Below are 19393 nucleotides of genomic sequence, written 5' to 3' on the forward strand. Positions count from 1 at the left end.
TACTGTGAGACTAGACCACTATCGGCCACCGTCGTCCGTTTCCTTTTTGATTCGTTCTCCCGTATCCCTGACGCTTACCTGGATCTAAAGCCTGAAGCTAGAGGTGGGAGCCTTCCGACAGTCTCCGTAGAGGGAGGTTATGATTGGGAGATGCGTAAGAAAATAAAGCCGAAAAGCCTTTAGTAAATTAAAGGTGAAGGCAGAGGAAATATAATAGATATCTGACTGGAGTTGGGAAAATTTAATGTAAATAAGATATCCTGAGGGCAGCGTGGCAAAAAAGACTACAATTCCCAGTGGTTACAGCGTCTGAGAAGCGCTGCTTTCTGGGAGTGGTAGTGTCTAGGAACTGTATTTGAAGTATCGGTTCGGAAGACAACCTCTTAAAATTAAAAAGAGAAACAGTTTGAATTGGGCCTTTCCGTATCTTCATAATCGACCACAGGCCTAAATATATTAAAAGAAATTTAAAAAATTAGGGACACTCCGCCTTTAAAACTATGCTTCACTAATCGATGATTCCTAAATCTAGGACTAGGTAGTTGATGTTTGTGGGCTGGGTGTCTGTGTAAGAGCAGCCTCGTGGTTGTCTCGTTGCTGTGGAGGCCGGAGGAAGGAAAGCGGAAGCCCAGAAGACTGCATCTTCTCGCGTATCTGTGCGAGCTAATTTTGAGCTGCCTCTCTTTGTAGTCTTAAGAGACCAGAGAGCCTGTTGTCTGACTATTACCCCTTACGTTTCTGTAGACAAGCCTTGTGTGTACTCCTAGCCATGGCTCAGCTCCAGACACGCTTCTTCACTGACAACAAGAAGTAAGTAAGCGTCCTTTTCTTTCCTCTCCTCTCGCCTCCCGAGGTTCCTTCCCAAGAACTCCTTCCGTATGACTTTATGGAGCCTCGGTTGTCTTTGCTCTCAATTTCTCCCCGCCTTTTTTTTTTTTTTTTTTTTTTACCCCCTGTACTCCTGGCTTGATAGAGTTTTCCGCACAATCGGAACCTATACCTTGCCAGGATTTTTCCGGGATCGACCTCTGAGATCACAGATCCTTATTTGCCTAGCTTCCTAGGCTGTGTATAATTTGAATTGCGAGTGTAGAGGGATCTGAAGGGCTTCAAGTTTGCTTCCTGAATGAAGCATATACGTAATTTTAAAAATGAACAATGGACCTAGTCGTTACAGGCTGCCTTTTAGTGGCGTTTCACAGTTTCTGAAAACACAGGTTTATTTTCTTTTTAAGTAGGTGATAGACGATGTTTTTCTAAACCAGGCTAGATAGTGGATCTCTGAATAGGGGGTTGGTAGAACTGGTTTTTGATAAAGAGTATTTAGGAGTATTTTGATAAAGTCAATTCAGTGACAGGTATGTGTATTTATATACATGCTTACACATGTATGTGTATATATATGAGTGTGTATATGTATATTTGAGCACTTTTACTAATGGTCCCTAGGTCAGTAGCATTCATTTGAAACCTAACTGTATTCAGTCTTGCGGTGTATATTACACTATTAATTTTTCTTAGTGTCTCTTCAGGTATAGTGTAAGTCTTTTGGTGGTAGGGGACTGTGTATTACAGTTCTTGGATTGACTGAGTCAACAAATGTTTGTCGAGTTCTTCCTGTACTGATAATATATAATGAATATTTGTTGTATTAACAAGCTAATATCAGTGGTAAACTAGAAAACTCCCACCTCAATTAAGATGATGTCTTTGATTCTTTGTAGTTTTATGAGTTGACTGGGTAAATCCTATTCACTCCTCTTGTTGTTTACAGGATACATAAGTTGTATTATCAATGCACATGAGTATTTATACTTGGTCATCAAGGAATGTGGTACAATAACATGACCACTGTATTTTTTTTCTAATTGAAATTTTTATTGAGATAATTGTTGATTCACATGAATTTTTAAGAAATAATAGACCACTATGTTTTAACCCCTGAGATAAATGGATAAACATTATATATGTGTGTGTGTGTTTAAATTCTTCAAAAAGGTAACAAAACCTAAAAATTAAGTTTTTGCTTCTTATACATAATATGTTCTGGTGAGTAAAATGGGGGGGGACTAGTTTTTTTCACATGTATATAAATTACATATACATGTATATGAATTATGCTACTTTCTCCCCCTCATTTTACTGACCAAATAATAAGCGAAAGGAAAAGCCAAAAACTTTTTGGGAGGGTTTTTTTAAGATTTATTTATTTTGGAGAGAGAGAGCACCTATGTGCAAGTGGGGGGAGGGGCAGGGGAGCAAGAGAGAGAGAGAGAATTCCAAGTGGACTCCCCACTGGGTGTTGAGCCCAACACAGGGTTCCATCTCACCACTCATGAGATCAGGACTTGAGCCAAAACCAAGAGTTGAACGCTCAACCGAATGAGCCACCCACGTGCCCCCAGAAAAACCTAAAACTTTAATTCTAGGTTTTGTTACCTTTTGGAGAACCTAAATTATTGCTGATTTTTTTTTCAGGTTTGATACATATATATATATAATTGCAGCCTTACTACTAAAAGTGTAGTTTGAAGATCAGCAGAATCAGCATCACTTGGGAGCTTATTAGAAAAAGCAGAATCTCAGACTCCATCTCAGACCTATTGATTGAAAATCTACATTTTAACAAGATCTGAAGCCCCCTCCCTCATTGTGGCAAAAAGAGATTTATTGTATCATGTATTGATGAGCCCCTGGATTCTACCTTAACATCTTTTGAAACCTTTCCATTCCCCACAGCTAGGGCTTTAAATCAGGCTTTAGACTTTTTTTTTTTTTTTGTAGTAACAACTTTCTTGAAATATAATTCACATACAACAGAATTCACACATTAAAGTGTGCAATATTGGGGTACCTGAGTGGCTCAGGCAGTTAAGCATCTGCCTTTGCCTCAGGTCATGATCCCAGGGTCCTTCTCCCCTCTCCTGCTCCCTGAGCTTGTGCTCTCTCTCTCTTTGTCAAATAAATAAATAAAATCTTTTAATTAAAAAAATAAAATAGAAATAAAGTGTTCAGTTTTTGCAAAATTGTATAACCATCACTACAGTTTTAGAACATTTTCCACCACCATTTAGCTATTACCCCCTAATCCTTCCAACCCCAGCCCTTGACAACCACTAATTTACTTTCTGTCTCTGTGGATTTGTCTGTTATGGACATTTCGTATAAATGTAATTATATAGGGGTGCCTGGGTGGCTCAGTTGGTTAAGCAACTGCCTTCGGCTCAGGTCATGGTCCTGGAGTCCTGGGATGGAGCCCCACATCGGGCTCCCTGCTCAGTGGGGAGTCTGCTTCTCTCTTTCTCTAGCTTTCACTCTCTCTCAAATAAATAAAATCTTAAAAAAATAAATGTAATTATATAATATGTAGTCTTTTGTGATTGCCTTCTTTCACTTAGGATGATGTTTACAATGTTCATCCATATTGTAATATGTATCAGTACTCATTCTTTTTTATGGCTAAATAATATTCCATTATATGGGTATATGGGATACCAAATTTTGTTTCCAATTTTTAAGTTGATGGATATTTGGATCGTTTCCACTTTTTGGCTCTTATGAGTAGTGGTGATGTGAACTTTTTACAAGGTTTTATTGTTCTTGTTTTAAAGATTTATTTATTTTAGAATGGGTAGAGAGAGAGTGAACAGGGGAAAGGGGCAGAAGGAGGAGAGAGAGTCCCTAGCAGACTCCGAGCTAAGCCTGGAACCTGACATGGGGCTCGATCTCATGACTCTGAGATCATGACCTGAGCTAAAACCAAGAGTCTGTTGCTTAACCATCTGAGCCACCCAGGCACCCCTGTGTACAAGGTTTTCTGTGGACATGTATTTTCATTTCTCTTGGGTATATACTTAGAAGTGGAGTTGCTGGGTCAAATGGTAGTTCCATGTTTAACTTTTTGAAGAACTGCCAGGTTTTCCCAGAGCAACTGCACCATTTCACATTCCCATCAGTAATGAATAAGGGTTCGAATTTCTCTACTTCCTCACCAACACTTCGTTCTTTTTTATTATAGTTGTTATAGTGACTGCAAGCTGATATTGTGTGGTTTGATTTACATTTCCTTGGTGAATAATGATGTGGAGCATCTTTTTCCTGTGCCTTTTGGCCATTTGTATATCTTCTTTGTTGAAATGTCTTTTAATTCTTTGCCCATTTTTTAAATTAAGTTGTCTTTTTATTATTGAGTTGTAAGCGTACTTTATATATTCTAGATACAAGTTCTTTATCAGAAATGTGATTTGCACATATATTCTCCCATTCTCTCTTACAAGAGTTTTCTAATTTGACCCTTGTTGTGTGTTCCTCTAATCCGGTCTCAACAGTGCTGCCAAGAAGATCAAATGAAACAAAATTCCGATGATATTATTCTTTAATTAGGACTACTACAGTGGTACCTCATTGCCTAGGGAAAGAAGTAAAAATTAGTTCACGTAGTAGATTAACCACTCTGTGCACATCTCCTTAACCTTACCTTTGGTCACTGTCTAGAGCAAAATCACACTTTGTGGAATAGGCTGAGTGGGCAGTTTAATAATTCTTAGCTATTGGTTGCTGCTCTTCTTGTTTTTCTGCACCCCTTCTGTCTACCCCTGTTACCTGACAAAGTCACTTTCCAGATAAAACTTAAGAATGATCTTTCTTGTGCATTCTTTTACATCCCGTTTTTCTATCCTTTGGTTGAAATGATCTACAGCTTCTTTGTTCTCCCATTCTATATCTCACTTAAGACATTGCTGTGAATTGTGTAAGACTGTTGAATCACAGACCTGTACCTCTGAAACAAATAATACGTTATATGTTAAAAAAAAAAAAAGAAGAAGAAGATAGGAAGGGAAAAATGAAGGGGGAAAATCGGAGGGGGAGACGAACCATGAGAGACTATGGATTCTGAGAAACAAACTGAGGGTTCTAGAGGGGAGGGGGTGGGGGGATGGGTTAGCCTCGTGATGGGTATTAAAGAGGGCACATACTGAATGGAGCATTGGGTGTTTTATGCAAACAATAAATCATGGAACACTATGTCAAAAACTAATGATGTAATGTATGGTGATTAACATAACATAATAAAAAAAAGACATTGTTCTTATGTACTTTTATTGTATTTTGATTACCTGACCCTTTCTGAGAACAGAGATCATGTGCTAATTGATTTTTGTTAACCCGACGTAGCAAAATGTCTGGCATGTATTAAATACCCAGTAAATACTTGTTGAATGAATAAATGCACATTTGTTAAAATATCTGTAGACTTGACTTTGACGTATCATTTCCTTTTTACAGATATGCAGTAGATGATGTTCCCTTCTCAATTCCTGCAGCCTCTGAAATTGCTGACCTTAGTAACATCATCAATAAATTGCTGGAGGCCAAAAACGGTGGGTATAAAGGCTTTGAGAAGTTAGGAGAGGGTGCAGTGCCACTAACTACACTAAAATACATCACATTTTTATTTAATTTCCCCCTCTTTTGGCCTTATTTTAATGATACTGTATGCATTTTGTAATGGTAAAATTTATAAACTGTAACATGGGTTTCCCTGCTCATGATACTTTTTTTTTTAAAGATTTTATTTATTTATTTGACAGAGAGAGACACAGTGAGAGAGGGAACACAAGCAGGGGGAGTGGGAGAGGGAGAAGCAGGCTTCCCGCTGAGCAGGGAGCCCAACGCAGGGCTCGATCCCAGGACTCTGGGATCATGACCTGAGCTGAAGGCAGACACTTAACGGCTGAGCCACCCAGGCGCCCCTGCATGATACTTTTTTAAGTGCTTTGAAATAGAAGTTTTCAGAAAAAATTATTTCAGTTTAATCTGCTTTTAAGGCAATGTGGAGGTAAGGTGGTTGAGATTTAGGAATAATATTTTAGTGTAAGAGTTATGACATTGTGATTGTGCTAGGGAGGGTTGGGATGGGTAGGCATAGAACAGGCATCTAGGTGCTTGGGTCTTGCTACACTTCTTTTTTTTATTTTTTTAAAGATTTTATTTATTTGAGAGAGAGAGAGAGCATGAGAGGGGGGAGGGTCAGAGGGAGAAGCAGACTCCCTGCTGAGCAGGGAGCCCGATGCGGGACTCGATCCCGGGACTCCAGGATCATGACCCGAGCCAAAGGCAGTCGCTTAACCAACTGAGCCACCCAGGTGCCCACTTGCTACACTTCTACAAAGCAAAATGACAGTGTCACTATTTGAGTATTTATTTTGTGTAATAACAGATGCCAGTATTAATACTAGTATTTTTTAAGTATTTAGAATTCATTGAAAAATTAATGGATAAAGGTTTATAAAGGGTATCAAGTAAAACATTTAAAAGATACAAATATTAAACATATGCTGTTGTATGAAAATAAATTAGCCCATACAGTTAATATGAACAGAGTATGCAAAAATATTGATGAAACAAGATTGCCCATGAGTTGATAATTATTGAAATTGGGTGAGAGGTAGGGCGCCTGGGTGGCTCAGTTGGTTAAGCGACTGCCTTCGGCTCAGGTCATGATCCTGGAGTCCCGGGATCGAGTCCCGCATCGGGCTCCCTGCTCAGCAGGGAGTCTGCTTCTCCCTCTGACCCTCTTCCCTCTCGTGCTCTCTATCTCTCATTCTCTCTCAAATAAATAAATAAAATCTTAAAAAAAAAAAAAAGAAATTGGGTGAGAGGTATATGAAGGTTTATTATATTCTCCACTTTTGCTTATGTTTGACATTTTCTGTAATAAGACTTTTTTAAAAAATTAATGAAACATACAAAAAATAGAAGATTTAAACAGAAACATTGAGAAAAACATAAAGTGTGATCTCTAAAAACAAAACTTGTTGGGGCACCTGGGTGGCTTTGTTGGTTGAATGTCTGCCTTTGGCTTGGGTCATGATCCCAGGGTCCTAGGATCGAGCCCCGCCTCAGGCACCCTGCTCAGCAGGGAGCCTACTTCTCCCTCTCCCACTCCCCCTGCTTATGCATGCTCTCTCCCTCTCTCTCAATCTCTCTCTGTCAAATAAGTAAATAAAATCTTTAAAAAAGATAAAATAAATTAAAAAAATTAAAATATGCTTGCTTCCAAATGGTGATGTCATTGACAGGTTTTTATTTTATTTCATTTTATTTTTTAAAAGATTTTATTTAAGGGAGAGAGAGGGAGGGAGAGGGGGAAGCCGACTCCCCGATGAAGGGGGGGGCCTGATGTGGGGCTTGATCCTGGGAACTCCAGGATCATCCTGAGCTGAAGGCAGACCCTTAACCTACTGAGCCACCCAGGCACCACAAAGCAAGCATATTTTTAAACAGAGGTTTCTGATGCTTCAGAGTTCTTTTGATTCTACCCTAGTTGGAGGAATGGAGAGGTGAGAGTGATAAACTAATGCCTAATGTTTTCCCCTTCTCCATCTTCAAATAACTGCATAATTTTTTTTGTTAAGTTTGAGATGATGTTTTGTTTTGTTTTTCTTTTTTTTAGTAATCTGTACACCCATAGTGGGACTTGAATTCATGACCCCAAGAACAAGAGTCTCATGGTTTTCCAACTGAACCAGATAGGTGCCCCTGAGATGTTTTTGAACAATTTTTTTTTTCCGTGGGGCAGGTGGCAGGGTCTGCAATTTTTTCATTACTAACAAGCTATTGTTCTTCAGAGATATTCACGAAGTATTTCCCATAGGTCCTTATCTTTACTTCATTTGTTGATGTATAGAGATTTTGATACATAGTTACTTCTAAATTACCAGACTATCATATATTCTTCTTATTGAAAAAGTCTCTGGGAGGGACCCCTGGGTGACTCAGTCGGTTAAGCAACTCCTTTGGCTCAGGTCATGATCCCAGGGTCCTGGGATCAAGTCCCATATTGGGCTCTGTGCTCAGCGGGGAGCCTGCTTCTCTCTCTGCCTGTTTTGCCTGGTCTGCCTGCCGCTCCCCCTGCTTGGGCTCTCTCTCTCGCTGACAAATAAATACATAAAATCTTTAAAAAAAGAAAAGAAAAAAGAAAAAGTCTCTGAACTGGAATAAGAATTATTCAAATACATAATAGGGGTGCCTGGGTGGCTCAGTCCATTAAGCCTCCAATTCTTGATTTCAGCTAGGGTCATGATCTCAGGGGTCGTGAGATTGAGCCCTGCGTTGGGCTCCTTGCTGGGAGTGGAACCTGCTTGGGATTCTCTCTCCCTCTGCCTCTCCCCACCCACTCACACTCTTTCACTCTTAAAAAAAAAAAAATTCTTGAAATACATGTTTTGCATTACCAGTATATGGATATTTGTTGCCCAAACAGTTGCATATTTTTCTAAATTTGTAGAATGAACATTGGTTTCTTTTTTTATAAATTAAATAATAAAGTCATTGCTCTTGAGTTGAAGATACAAATGATTCAGATTTCAGATTTTTAAAAATTAACAATCCAAATAATCCAATGAGAGTTCTTTCAGAAGTATCCTAGCTAATAAATTCAGAAAGAATGAAGAATTTTTAGCATTTTGTAACTCCAAGGGAAATATGGGGTTAAGTAGTAATTGTCAATAGCTGATAAAACTATTAATTAAAAGGCTGACAGAAAATTATGATGGATGGGATAAGACTGACATCATCAGAGCCCAGATACAGATTCTCACATCACAGAGATATAACAAGATAATGCACTTCCTGGTGTGATGCAATAGGAAACACATAATACTGTGTGTAAATATTCTTACCAAAAAAAAAACACAAAAAAGCAAACCTGAAATCTAATCAAGTGTTTAGGTCTGCCTAGTGTACAGGACATGTAGGTGGTAGAGGAAACATGTTAAGGGACACCTTGGAGATGTAATCAAATCCAGAATGTAAGAAATATTTAGAAGACAGATGACCCAGTGTCTTTTACAAATAAATGGCAAGGGGGAAAAAGGAGGAGGGGGAACTGTTAAAGATTAAATAAGACATATTAATCAAATATAATGTGTGGACTTTGGATGCTAATTCTAAAAAACTCACTGTGAAAAGACATTTATAAAACAAGGAAACATGAACATTGGCTATTTGATATTAAAAGGAATAATGATTAAATTTTTTATCATCGCCACTATTTTTTTAAGTCTTTATATTTTAGAAATACTAAAGCATTTACAGATAAAATGATAGCATTTCTAGGGTTTGATTTAAAATAAACCAGCAGAGGCGTGGAATGAGGTGTATAGATGATTGCCCATAAGTTGGTAATTGTCATAATATGTGATGGGGATGGGGATTCATAATGTTATTTCTACTTTTATATATATTTGAAATTATCCATTGAATAAAAAGTTTGTTTAAATGGAGATAATTATACCAGTACCACCAATAAAAAATTATACCAACAGAAGAAAGTACTCTGTTCTTAAAAATCACATAGTGTATTGGAATACATGGCCTGATTTTACCATGAAGAAATTCTGGAGAAACTCAGAGGCCACACTGGGGATAATAGGGAAAATAGGTTTGGGGATTTCTCATATACCTTTGCTGTTGTGATCATTTTATTATGCATTTTCTTTAGAGTTCCACAAACATGTGGAGTTCGACTTCCTTATCAAGGGCCAGTTTCTGCGAATGCCCTTGCTTAAACACATGGAACTGGAAAACATCTCATCAGTAAGTTCAAATGTTTACCTGCTCTATTTTATGTCCGGTGTTCTCAGATAATGTAGAAAACTTTTAGAATCACCTGAATCTTTAGCAACCAAGATTTTTTTGATTGTTTTTTTTTTCTAGAAACTTGAACTTCAGTTTTTGTGTATTAAATTTTGAAATCCCCTCTTCTGAAGGTGTATTAAGAAATGCAGATGAATGGATATGGGAAGGAATTTTCATATTTGTGGAAGAATTGTCAAGAAAGGGAATAACAAATATATGTTTACTAATAAAGGTGTACAAAAGGATTGTGCACATATAAAAACTTATGGATTAGGTTATTGTGATTTATAGTGGTTCCCCTTTCCTCTAATATTTAATTTCCTTAATATTGCTTTTATAATTTAAAATAAAATTTATAATTGCTTTTATACTTTTAGGCAGGTTTTAGAACTGTGATAAAATGTACCGCAATTTATCATTTTAACCATCTTTAGGTGTATAATTCAGTGGCATTAAGTACATTCACAATATTATACATGCATCATTACTGTCCATATCCAGAACTTTTTCATCATCCTCATTAAACAGAATGCTTTTATGATTTTATTTTTTAAAGTTTCTTTTATTTTCTCTCCCCTCCCCCACTTTTGGCATAAATTTTCCAAGGTCATTAGTGTTTCTTAATACTAGTTTTAGGTCAGATAAAGTTTTTCACCTTTTGCATGGCTCCAAATTTTCTGAGTTATGTAGGGGACTGACATGAAGGAGACCTATTAAACTGGGAGTCCTTTATTTTCACAGTGTACTGTTTTAAAACTGTCCCACCTGATTGATTTCTGGTTTTTCTCTTTGACTAGGAAGAGGTTGTGGAATTGGAATATGTGGAGAAGTATACTGCCCCTCAGCCAGAGCAATGCATGTTCCATGATGACTGGATCAGTTCTGTCCGAGGGGCAGAGGAATGGTATTGCCATATGAATGTTCTTCTCTCCATTTTATTACAGTCTTTTTCAAGTGTACTATGTGAATATTTTTCTGATTGACTCTGTGTTCTTTGTAAAAGTAATTTTGTATGTATCGGTGACCATACCAAAGATCTTTCTGTTCAGTTTAAGAAGAAACATCTATTAATAGGTTTTCTTTTCTGTCTCAAGATGTTGTAGTGGCATTTATCTGTTGAAAAAGAAAAGTGTCTTAGGGCGGGCACCTGGGTGGCTCAGTTGGTTAAGCCGCTGCCTTTGGCTCAGGTCATGATCCCAGGGTCCTGGGATCGAGCCCCACATCGGGCTCCCTGCTCATGCAGGAAGCCTGCTTCTCCCTCTGCCTTCCGCTCCCCCTGCTTGTGCTCTCTCCCTCTATCTCTGTGTGTCAAATAAATAAATAAAATCTTAAAAAAAAATTAAAAAAAAAAAAAAGAAAAGTGTCTTAGGGCATTTGTGTGTTGCTTATAAGACCAAAGATAAATTTGTTTCATAGAGGGGAAAGAAAACCTTTTATAGCCACAGATCTCCTAGCCTACTACCATGAAGTGCAGATCATGCTATTTTAGGACTAAAAAGGGTAGACTAGATTCGAGCAGGTATGGATGGCCCAGAGCAAACCCTCACTGGCCTTACTTGTAGAAAAGCCCCTTGAGAGTGGATCATAGTACAGGCTTACTTCTTTCAAAGAATATTTTCCTGGAGTTGTTACCCAAGTGATGTTTTTACTGGTTTTACTTTTACTTTAGATGATTTTACTGTTTTTCTATTAAAAGGTTTTCACTAGTTCAGTACAAAGGACTGTTAAGCCTTACAAGCAAGTTCCCTGAGAGTTGTAATGTTTACAACAGTAGTAAAAATGAAATATAGGGTTTTTCAGTTACATTTTTATTTTTAGGTCAGGAAAAGTCAAATGTAACCTCTTCTGATCTATTCTAGTGTGTTCTGAAATCTTAGTCTTCATGCTAAAAAAATTTTTTTAAGTATAATCCTGAAGGTTTACTTTGTCATTGCTTTAGAAATATAATTGATTTCAGGTTTTGAAAAAGCTGCTTTTTCTATTTCATACGATTTTTTTTTTCTCTTCCTAGGATCTTGACTGGTTCTTATGATAAGACTTCTCGGATCTGGTCCTTGGAAGGAAAGTCAATAATGACAATTGTGGGACATACAGATGTTGTAAAAGATGTGGCCTGGGTGAAAAAAGGTTAGGACTCTTTGCCTAAACTGAAAGGAATCCTGCATAGGCAATTGGAAATAAGCCATTTTCAGTGCTGGGGCAGAATGGGGACAGTGTAGGAAGGGCCTCATACCTCAGTTTTTGTGAAGTCTTTCAAACATACAGTGTTCAGGAAGAAAAAGATTATGTAAGAAAATCTGTAAGTGGTAGAGTTAAATCCTTACTAACTTATAACAGATAAAATATACTTTCAAGTTAATACTGGGTCAAACTCCTGTTTTATAGTAGTTTTGAAGAATCATCCTTTTATACCATAAATTACTTCTTTTTCAAAGCTGGCTAATGTCTTTCTCAACAACAAAAAAGTCAATTCTTCACTTTCAGAACATAATGTATTTTAAATTTTTATATTAATTTGTTCTTATTCTTCTGTTCTCCTTTCTTCAGATAGTTTATCTTGCCTACTACTGAGTGCTTCTATGGATCAGACGATTCTCTTATGGGAATGGAATGTGGAGAGAAACAAAGTGAAAGCCCTGCACTGCTGCAGAGGCCATGCCGGAAGTGTGGATTCTATAGCTGTTGATAGCACGGGAACTAAAGTAAGTAGCTGGTGTGTTGTACTAGTTGTACTAGTACTAGTATTGTTGAATTAGAGTTTGAGCTTCTTATGCAAACAATTTTTTCTTCATGTATTCATTGTGATTGTCCTACTTTCATAACAATTGATAATTAAAGAATATGATTTTGAACCCAAAGTAAATAGTCTTAAAATAAGAGAAAGATTCACTTCCTCAGTCTGGGTTTCTCTGATTTAGACTTTATATTAAACTGCAGAAATTTTATGAAATCAGGTAAACAAGCAGTGTAACATTCTTTAATTATAGTGATTGACATTTTCAATCTTCGAGCTACTCAGTGCTGTCTAGTGAAAATGTCTAGTTGATCATCTAAGCCTTGGCATACACTAAGGTTAGTGTTAATAGAGGTTGTTTTACTAGTATTGCTGATTTACTCTATCATGACAAAATGGTCCAAGTTAGTTAAAAGGAAACAAACCAGAGTATAACACTTTGTTGACTTACGAGGGATTACAAATTCTCTTGCCATTTGAAAGTTCCCTAAAAACACATTGAAAATTCTGGATTTAAGAGTGTTTCTTCAGCATTTCTTTGCCAGTTAGCATAACAGAGGATATTTCATGCATTCAGAGGTAAAGATTTATGATTATTCATATTGAGCCATAAATAAGGCTTTCCTATTGTCAAGTCAAAACTTAAATGAATTATCATACCCTATCCTTTGGCCGTAAGAGAGAAACTCATCTTGAACTTTTTTTAGCTTAAAAGATTGTGAGATCCAGGAAGGAGTGAAAATCACATCACCAGCATTTGGGTCTCAGGAACCAAAAGAATTGAGCTTGAATGGGGGCAACACCCCCCACACACACACTCATCTCCCTAAGTTGACTTTATTCTCTTTTACTTCAAACTGGCTTTTTCCACATGGCAGTAAAAAAAAGCAGTCTGGTTTTCAGTATTCCTAGGTTTTACATCCTGTACCATCAGTCCCTGAAAAAGACTAACTTCAACTCTCTGGAACACAAGTTTTCAAAAAAAGGTCCTGAAGGAGAAAGAGCCTTGTGTGCACAGTGTAGACCAGTTGTCCACCTCTATCTAAGCAACCATAGCCAGGGCACAGGGCCATATAAGAATGTAAGCTCCTTCTATTGCCTTGAGATTGAGGATAAAACTTCTAGGAGACTAGGAAGCCATGCAGATACCATAGTAGTAAAGGATTTCAGAACAAAGTAAAGGTTTTAAAAGTTATAATAGAAAAAACAAGGCAAATAATATGGTAGGTTTTATTACATACTCTTTTTCTCTTTATATATATCTTTTTAGTTTTGCAGTGCCTCCTGGGATAAGATGCTAAAGATCTGGTCTACAGGTAAATTAAATATTTGTTGTACTTTGACTTATTAATGGTGTTTCAAGAATTTCAGTGAAAGGGCGCCTGGGTGGCTCGGTTGGTTAGGCGACTGCCTTCGGCTCGGGTCATGATCCTGGAGTCCCAGGATCGAGTCCTGCGTCGGGCTCCCTGCTCGGCGGGGAGTCTGCTTCTCCCTCTGACCCTCCCTGCATCTCATGCTCTCTCTCTCTATCTCATTCTCTCTCTCAAATAAATAAATAAAATCTTAAAAAAAAAAAAAAGAATTTCAGTGAAAGACTATTTAACACACATTTTTCCATAAAAATGAACCAGAGCTTTTGAGGATACAAATAAAGGAGCATATAGAGAAAAATGAATATACTTCTTTGTGTTTAAAAAAGTGTTTCTATTTACCACTCTCTTATTTATTGAACCATGTCACTGAATTGCTGCAAGTAACCAACAACATGATTGATGTAATAGGACATAACTGCCTTAGTTCTCAGAGTTCTCTTATTCCGGAACCTGGAAATAAAAATACTTTGAGTCATTTTGATACACTCCACTGTTAGAGAAATTTCTTAGTTAAGTTGATTTACTTAAAAAAAAATTTTAATGCAGTTTTACCAAACTTAATTTTTTTACTTTGAAAACATAGAAGGAACAATTAGAAGAGAAAGAGTTGGAGGAGGGAGGACTCTTAGAGGAAGGTACCTTGATAATAGGAGAAAAGAGGGGGAAGACCCACAGATATTTAAATTAAAAAGAACTGGTAGTCTAGAATTATTTAAACAGGTAAACAGAGCAGAATCCCTGTTACTTCTGAGGGAACTGCTGTATTACAGTATAATACCCTAAATACAGTTCACAGAGTAGAGTTAGATCAAGAAGAGCCTGAGCAGTGTCAGATGGTGAGAAATATAGAAGTCAATCCAGTAGATTTCCCAGTAAAGCTTAAAGCAGATAGTTTTGTTTTGTTTTTTAAGGTTTATTTTAGAGAGAGAGAGAGTGCAAGGCAGAGGGAGACAGAGAATCTCAGGCAGACTTCTGCCAAGTGTGGAGCCTGAAGCTTGGGGCTTGATCTCATGACCCTGAGATCATGACCTGAGCCGAAATCAAGAGTTGGACACTTAACCGACTGAGCCATGCAGGCACCTCTTAAAGCAAACAGTTTTGAGGCAGAAAGTTTCTGGTTTATTTGGATAATTCTCCTTTTGTGGAATATTTTATTCTGAAATACTTCTAATTCATCGTTAGAAAAGTGAAATAGTCAAGAAAAATAAACATGACTGGATTGTATCTTCTTTTAATGTGTTTTCTTAACCTTGTCATTCCTTCATAATACAAATGCAGTGTGGGCGAACTCTCCTACAACTAAGAGTAAGCAGTTTTTCATAGATAGGGTAAAGTGATGAATATTCATAGTGATGCTCTTAAAGATATAGCAAAATATCAAACCAGTTAGACTTTAGGATTTTAGTGTACTCTGGTTTTTGCTTTCTCCTTTTGGAAGATTGATAACCCAGGTATTGTTTTTATATATAAATTTCTGTTAACCAGAATAAGGAAGAATATCCGTTCCCTAACCAGTTGAGATAACATGGAGAAAACATATACCCGGAAAAATAAGAATTCTTTTAAGACTATTTGCAATCAGGGGGCGCCTGGCTGGCTTGGTAGTGCATCTAACTCCTGATCTTGGGGTCATGAGTTCAAGCCCCATGTTGAGTGTAGGGGATTACTTTAAATAAATAAATAAATAATCGTTTGCAATTAATATTTATCATAAATTTTTAACATGTCAAATCTATTTTTTGTGATACAGTTCCTACAGATGAAGAAGATGAAATGGAGGAATCCACAAATCGACCAAGAAAGAAACAGAAAACAGAGCAGTTGGGACTAACAAGGGTAAGTATTTTTGTACTACAGAGAGCATGATTTTTAAGGGGTTTAAAAACAACGAACAACAGAGACTAGAGAGGCTAAAATACTTTCTGGACCTTTATGAGAAACTTTGCTGATCTATGATCTGATATAAGCCCCTCACGTTACAGATGAGGTGATAATATTTAAGGAGGTTAAATATAACAAAGTTAATAAAATAGATTAATGTCTCCCATTTCAGAACTCTTTTCCTCTCTCTTTCATGTGTTCTTTATATTTAAGATAGACATTACACCTAATTTGGGGATTTTAATTTTGAGAAAAACATTAGAGATTTTGGAGTACTAATAAATGAACCATGGGCACTATTTAAAGACTGGATAATAGAACTTAAAAGATGTTGAAGAAGCGGTGAGAGTAACCTGTTGAGATTCATTTACCTGGAAGAGTTAGGAAGAAAAAGGCAGCACCTTGACTCAAACCTAGATCTCCCTGACCCCAGCACTTTTTCAGCTAACTTCTACATATAACATATACATATGAGAGAGTTAAGTTAGGGTTAATATTTTTTTTTTTAAAGATTTTTATTTATTTATTTGACAGAGAAAGACACAGCAAGAGAGGGAACACAAGCAGGGGGAGTGGGAGAGGGAGAAGCAGGCTTCCTGCTGAGTAGGGAGCCCGATGTGGGGCTCGATCCCAGGACCCTGGGATCATGACCTGAGCCGAAGGAGGACACCTAACAACTGAGCCACCCAGGCGCTCCAAGTTAGGGTTAATATTAATACTTTTCAAAATAAAAAGTAGAACAAATGGGAAAGCAGCAGGCTATAGAGGAAAGACTACAAACTTTGGAGTAATATTTGGGTTCAAACTTAAATCTGCCATGTGTAAGCTGTATGACCTTGAGCAAGTTCTCTTTCTCAGCTGCATTGTCTTCATCTGTAAAATAAAAATACATATCTGTTTTGGAGGATTGTTGTAAAGAAGAAATAAGGCAGGATATGAAAGCTAAAGCATCTGGCATATGGGCTTCAGAAGTAAATAACTATTGTTATTGTTTCAATTATTCTAAACTGAAAATGCTTTTCGCTTTTCCTTTTGGGTATCTTTCATTTCTAGACTCCCATAGTGACCCTCTCTGGCCACAAGGAAGCAATTTCTTCGGTTCTATGGTCAGATGCTGAAGAAATCTGCAGTGCATCTTGGGACCACACAATTAGGGTGTGGGATGTAGAGTCTGGCAGTCTTAAGTCAACTTTGGTAAGACATAAATTCAGTGATTCTCTGTTTAACTTTGAGCCATCTAAAGATGGTTATTTCTAGCCCACCATGGTTAAATGTTCTTTCCTCTTTGTTTTTCAGACAGGAAATAAGGTGTTTAATTGTATCTCCTATTCTCCACTTTGTAAACGTTTAGCATCTGGAAGCACAGATAGGCATATCAGACTGTGGGATCCCCGAACTAAAGGTGAGTTGTGTAAATCACTGGAGGAGAAATATGTGTAAATAACATCAGTTTCTCCTCTCACTAGAGATGTGTATAAAAAGAATTTTCTACAAACATTGTTTTGGGTTCTGCCTACTTCTCTTCTAAAATTCAATAATTATTATCTTTTTTATTTTGTTCAGATGGTTCTTTGGTGTCGCTGTCCCTAACCTCACATACAGGCTGGGTCACATCATTAAAGTGGTCTCCTACCCATGAGCAGCAGCTGATTTCAGGTTCTTTAGATAATATCGTCAAACTGTGGGATACAAGAAGGTATATCCTATTTATAATCTACAAAGAAAATACATCAATTACTTATTATATACAGAGAAAATGAAATGAATGCTGAAAAGATTATCCAGAAGCAGAAGGGTAAAAGAAAAGTTTTTGGTTATATGACCTGAGATGATAAATATTGGTGTCAGAAAGAAAAGCCATGGTCAAAGGGATTTTCTTCATGTTGATAGGTTATTTTTTGCATTCTGAAAAAAATTATCTTATTATCTTGAACCTTAATATAAATATGATATAGAAGGCCAATGGTCTCTAAATAAATGGAACTGTAATCAAATAATAAATTATATGTTAATAGAAAATTAAATAAATAAATAAATAAAATACATATTTTAAAAGCTAACTAGATATTAAAGTTTTCTTTTTTGATACTAGTATATACAGAGTACCCCCAATGAAATTCATACACAATTTACTTAAATATTTTTACAAGTAGAGTAGAGAAGTATTAATCAAATACCTGTTTGTTGGTTACCTAAATCTGTATTCTGACATCCTTATGATGCATGATTTGTTAATATCTAGAAGGTTGTTTACATTTTAGTTGGATACTTTATGTAGCAATTAGCATATAGTTTCTGATAATAGTAGTAAGTGATGTGAAGAAAGTAAAGCAGAGTAAAGGGGATACTTCTTTAGGAATGGGCTCTTCTTTGAAAGTGATTTCCTAGTGAATTGAACAATGGGAAGGTATTAGCCATGCACAAATCATGGTTAGAGGGAACAGCAGATAAGGTGGGGAAAATCTTGGCAAAATAGCAAGAGGGCCTGTGTTGATGGAATGGCGTAAGCAAGGAAAAGAGTGGCTGGAGATGAAGCAGGTAGTAGTTATACTGAGCAGGACCCTATGGACCATGGTAAGGAACTTGGGTTCCATTCTAAGTATAATGGGGAAGGCTTTGTGCAGGCTCTAAAGAGGTTAGGAAGAATGGAAGCAGGGAGGTTCTAGGTTGGATTCTAGGTATATTTTGAAGACAGCACTATTAGCTCATGGACAGAATATGGAGATAGAAATCAAAGGATAATGCCCATTATTTTCTGCCTGAGCAATTGCGCCATTACTGGTGCAATTTACTGTGATGGAAAAGAGTAGAGAAACAGATTTATGAGGGAACATCAAGAGTTTTGTTTGGGTTGTTTTAAATTTGTAGGGCCATGAGACATCCAGATGATGGGCAATTGGATATGCATATCAAAATCAGGGAAGAAGTTTGGACTAAAGATATAAACTTGAGAGTTATCAGCATATACATGGATGGACAAAGGATATATAAAGCTATGATTTGAGGGTCAAGGAAGTGTGAAAATGGGCCTAATTATGAATAAATACTTATAAAAATAGTATTTTTCCTAAATATTTGTTGTAGTAAATCTCTGTATTCTGCTAATGATAGGGGAATATCAGGAGAGATGGTCAAGTAAATACTCAGGATCTTAAGATTAACTGGTTATTGGGGCAAGGATGGTAAAGTCTGTAAAGTTTTCAGAAAAATATGATTAGTCAAATGTTTTTTTAATATTGTGAAATGCATATAACATGGTAATACTTTGATCTTTTAGTTGTAAAGCTCCTCTCTATGATCTGGCTGCTCATGAAGACAAAGTTCTGAGTGTAGACTGGACAGACACTGGGGTAAGAATTTATTAGTTATTTGGTAAAGAGGAAAAATAGAGAATAAATCTGGTGTGTATTTAGGGAGTTACTAGTTTCAATGTGGCTGATAATTAAAATTCTGTATTCTAAGTTTCCCTTAATATTAGTCATAAAAATCTCACATTGCTTTCAAAGAAGAAACAAATTTGTTCTTTATAATTAGGAGTGGTAAAATTTGAAAATTTTGAAGTGGTTTTTTTCTCAAGTATTTTAATGAAATGTTTTAAATCCATAAATTTGCTCCACTAGTCCAGTTAGTTCTAAGTATTTCTCCCTTAAAAAATCTTGCAGAATAAGTCTAGACTATAAAAATGTGCTTAAAGAATTACAATTTACTTATTTTTATGTATATTAGCTGTTATTGCTAAAGAATTCTTTCCAAATACAGGTCC

General features: G+C 36.7%; 1 protein-coding gene across 3 annotated transcripts in view; it reads left to right on the top strand.

The window, feature by feature from the left end:
- Positions 1-19393, top strand: part of WDR12 (WD repeat domain 12) — a 26905-nt gene continuing 7512 nt past the window's right edge. The window contains exons 1-13 of one of the 3 annotated variants that reach the window (XM_025893060.2): positions 1-103; positions 745-810; positions 5287-5381; positions 9506-9600; positions 10440-10546; positions 11654-11769; positions 12190-12344; positions 13647-13692; positions 15500-15585; positions 16684-16824; positions 16927-17032; positions 17194-17326; positions 18908-18980. In XM_025893060.2, the coding sequence (XP_025748845.1) occupies positions 770-810; positions 5287-5381; positions 9506-9600; positions 10440-10546; positions 11654-11769; positions 12190-12344; positions 13647-13692; positions 15500-15585; positions 16684-16824; positions 16927-17032; positions 17194-17326; positions 18908-18980 (1194 nt within the window). In that variant the 5' untranslated portion in view covers positions 1-103; positions 745-769. Of the gene's footprint in view, positions 104-174; positions 194-223; positions 811-5286; positions 5382-9505; positions 9601-10439; positions 10547-11653; positions 11770-12189; positions 12345-13646; positions 13693-15499; positions 15586-16683; positions 16825-16926; positions 17033-17193; positions 17327-18907; positions 18981-19393 lie in introns of those variants that run through there. The other 2 variants (XM_073879977.1, XM_073879970.1) reach the window with 2 other exon arrangements.

The sequence above is a fragment of the Callorhinus ursinus genome, unplaced genomic scaffold, assembly GCF_003265705.2.
Source record: "Callorhinus ursinus isolate GAN/ISIS: 27379988/994484 unplaced genomic scaffold, GSC_fseal_2.0 scaffold2, whole genome shotgun sequence".
Taxonomy (NCBI): domain Eukaryota; kingdom Metazoa; phylum Chordata; class Mammalia; order Carnivora; family Otariidae; genus Callorhinus; species Callorhinus ursinus.